Source organism: Pangasianodon hypophthalmus, chromosome 11, assembly GCF_027358585.1.
Source record: "Pangasianodon hypophthalmus isolate fPanHyp1 chromosome 11, fPanHyp1.pri, whole genome shotgun sequence".
NCBI lineage: Eukaryota > Metazoa > Chordata > Actinopteri > Siluriformes > Pangasiidae > Pangasianodon > Pangasianodon hypophthalmus.
In genome coordinates this window covers 6,140,188-6,144,077 of record NC_069720.1, presented here as the reverse complement: position 1 = coordinate 6,144,077, position 3,890 = coordinate 6,140,188, and the positions used below count along the sequence as shown (strand labels likewise).

General features: G+C 41.7%; 1 protein-coding gene across 1 annotated transcript; it reads right to left on the bottom strand.

The window, feature by feature from the left end:
- Nucleotides 1-700: 700 nt before the first annotated feature.
- Nucleotides 701-3,567, bottom strand: foxg1b (forkhead box G1b). Its single transcript, XM_026930753.3, has one exon. The coding sequence runs from the start codon at nt 2,945-2,947 to the stop codon at nt 1,922-1,924; it is 1,026 nt and encodes a 341-aa protein (XP_026786554.1). The 5' UTR covers nt 2,948-3,567; the 3' UTR covers nt 701-1,921.
- Between the last annotated feature and the right edge of the window lie 323 nt (nt 3,568-3,890).

Sequence of the window (3,890 nt, the reverse complement as noted above, 5' to 3'; positions counted from 1 at the left end):
CCCTTAAAGGTTATGCATTTTCTTTGAGTGTATATTTCTAAGATCACAATATTTTTACTTTATGTTACTCTTTCAGGTTAGATCTGGATTAAGTGCATGCAGTGTTTATGCAGAAATGAATTCGCACAAATGTTTTTAAAGATTACTCATTTGCACGTTGAATTATTTTGTGTATTTGATGTAACGTGCACATTCATTCATCTTTCATTTACTTCTATATTAAAATACACAGTTAAATCAAATAGAACATACAATCACACATCTGAATTGTAAAAAAAGTTGTGAAAAATTGTGAAAAAGTACTATTTGTACAAAAATGTAATTCATTTATAATGATCATGAACAGCAGAGCGACAGAAGAACATAAGAAATAAGAACACGACTAAAATATATAATCGAAGATTATTTCAGTGGTTGTGTCAGTGTGTGTGTGTGTGTGTGTGTGTGTGTGTGTGTGTGTGTTCATAATGCACTTTCACGTGTTGACAGAATGTGAATGACTTCAGTGTGATATAATGTGATGACTTTATATGATTAGCCCATAGCTAATTAATTAAGGCAGTGTTCGTTGGCATTAAAGTCAAATCTTTGGAGAACCCAGAGGAGAACCCGCCATGTTTTTGTCCTCCTTAATGAACAGTAGGATGAATTGAACCTTTTTTCTATGTGGACATGAAGAAAGACACTGTGTCCGTGAATAAGGAAATAGTACAATACTTTATTTCTTAATTGTGAACCACGTTCAGTCTGTATTTACAGGGAAAATAATCAACAAAACCAACAAACTGGTATAAATTCACACCGAGGTGTAAATAGAAGTAAAGTTTTATCAAAAAAAAAAACTGATTTTTTTCTTCAAAAAGCCACTGAGTAAAACACAGATATCTGAACGGAAATGGAGGGCTAATAGTTCTGTGATCTGATCACAAAGGTGTGAAAAAAACACAACAAGGAGGGTCAGTAATAAAATATATATTTAAGTGAACTGGATGTTAAATAGCCTTGATTTCGGATATGGTTCTCTAGGAGAAAAACGCCAATTCATAATGCAAATCTTACATTTTAATTTGCATCAAATTATAGACCTAAAATAATCAAATTTACAAAAATGTAATAATATTTTTTGCAAAAAAAAATTTAATTTCTTGAGTAGGCCTATTCCTGCCCTGATACAAGTGATCAGATGATCCCCAGCTTTAGCCACTTAGTAGATAAATCAAAGTTTATTCAGCAAATAATTTCATATTTTCTTTACACATTATTTAATTTTAGTTTTATTGTCAGAACGCATGAAAACCTGAGTTTAGTCGTTTAGCTTGTGTGTTGCTGCAAACCCTGACTGACCACGTTAAGGCTCATTCACAGTGTTACATACAACCGTAAAATACCACATAATAATAATAATAATAATAATAATAATAATAATAATAAGGAACTGTATAAGGACCCATTTTTATAGGCATGTTCTCAATTTTCAATAAATACGCTACGATTAAAAAAAACATGGATAAGTGACCCAGAAATTTAAATAATAATAATAATGATAATAATAATAATAATAATTGAAACGTGTATTGCCTTTGGCATGACGTCATACTTCAGTTACTGTTGCATTATTACTAAATATTTAAATAGAAAAAAGTCAACAGATTGACAAAGACTTGGTCCTTGTGGAACATAACAGGAGGATCTGCACATTCAAGGGTTTTTAGTGTCACTCGGTTCTGATGCGCAGCAAATATTCCGGTGTTGGATGAAATTTAGTGTTTAATAAATATTCATATCTAAACTCGAAATAACAGCTACAGTGTTCAGGTAAGTGTTAGTGCTGAGATGAAACTCACAGCGCTGATTTGTGTCCAGCTGGACGCGTTAATGCAACAGTCGGCTTTTTGCTGAGCGCGAAACCCGAACAAGCCGCTCAGCTCAGGAAAGAATGAGGCGCGAGTCTTTTATGTTGTGACAAAACTCCCGAAAAGCCGCTGGACGAGAAAGACGGTAACGTGGTCCTAGAATCCGCGAGCAGCGGCGGCGGAGAGCTCGAGATCCCGTAAGCAGGGCCGGACTGGAGCGCCTGCGCCTGCGCATGCTGCTGCTGCTGCGCTCCTGCCACGAAATAGCCGTTGTGCGCTGAGAGTAATCCCGTGGGCGCAGAGCTCGCGCTGTAGCCACCGGAGGTACAGGGTCCGAGCACGGGGCGGGCGATATCCACGCTGGTGATGGGCTCCATGCTCGGGAGCAGAGACCCGTACGCGTGTCCTTGGTTAAGAAACCCGTGCGTGGGTCCGTTGTAGTGCGCGTGAGGTAAGGGCAGAAACGGAGACAGCTGCCAGCAGAGCGGGTTGCTCGCGCGCTCTCCGAGTCCGAGTCCGAGTGGGGCGAAACGCAGGCCTCGTTTCATCACCAGCTTGCCCCGTGATGTCGCGGACCTCCTCCGGAGCTTTCCCGTAGTTCCACCGATAAACACGTCATCACTGGACGGATCCAGCATCCAGTAGTTCCCTTTTCCCGGGTCGTCGTAATGGCGCGGCACTTTCACGAAGCACTTATTGAGGCTGAGATTGTGCCGGATGGAGTTCTGCCAGCCCTGCTTGTGCTCCCGGTAGTACGGGAAGTTCTTCATGATGAACTCGTAGATGCCGTTGAGCGTGAGCCGCTTCTCGGGACTTTGGCGGATGGCCATCATGATGAGCGCGTTGTAGCTGAACGGCGGTTTGTCGTGTTTGCCGCTTTTTCGCCCCGCTTCCGCTCCCGAGTCGTCCTCACCTCGCTGCTGCAGGGGTGTGGAGTCCATTTCCGTCGGTTCCGAGGATTTTTCCGAATCCGGAGTCGCGCTATTTTCCGCGACCCCTGCGCCCTGGCTGTCAAACTTGGACGGCAGCAGGAGGCTCTTGATGCTAAACGAACTCGACCTCTGTACCATGGTCGGTGCTTTGTGATCTCCCATGGCCAGGACAGTACACGAAACCAAAAAGAGCTCCGTTTTCCCCCCTCTTTTGGAAAGGAAAAAAAAGGAAAAGTTGAGTCACGCGCGCTGAGATGTTGGCTTTGTGTGCATCTAGGACGGAGGACGCTGCGCCGGGAAATTAGGAATATAGCAGAATCCGTGTTAACAGCTTCATCGTGGAGGGGGAGGAGCTCGGAACTTGCCGAAAATTTGCACTCAATCCGCCCTTTTTTTTTTTTTTTTTTTTTTTTTAGCCGTCTGCTCGATTTAGCGCGCAATATTAAGCCCGTGCGCAAAAGAGACGCGCGTCCACAACACTCTGCATGAAGTGCGACACTAAAGCAGCGTGGCTTATGGGTCTGACGTGGAAAAACGACGAGCTGAAGATCAGGACACAAAATGAGTCGGATTCAAATCCATAAATAAACTCGAAGTGTGTGCTCAAGGTGGAGCTTGGTCATATTCTTGCCAAAAGTGTTAAATTAGCTTCCAAAGTGTTACTCTGTAAAGAGCTAATTCAGCACTGAGGGTGTCGATTCAACTTCATTCACCTTATCCTCCTTTACACAAATATAAAAATATAAGCTAAGAGTAGAATTCTAAAGAGTCTGTTTATCTTGGGTTTCTGGAGCCTAGTTTTTTTTGCACCTGCAGTAAACCTCTAAAAACATCCCCTAGAGAAAAAAAAACACATTTCCCATGTGATCATATAGTATGTGTGTAAAATATGTGAAGGTGCATCTGAGTGTGAAACTGCGCGTGTGAACTCAGGGAGCCTAAACACAAGTCACCTCATGTGAACAATATGGCATCAAAAAAAGTTGCTCATGGGAAAAAATAAAATCTGAAGAAAGTGAAATCATGTGTCCTGCATGTGAAAAGAAAAGAAAATCACATGTGAAGATAAATGAATTGAGAAAATAAATCACATGTCAAAAAAATC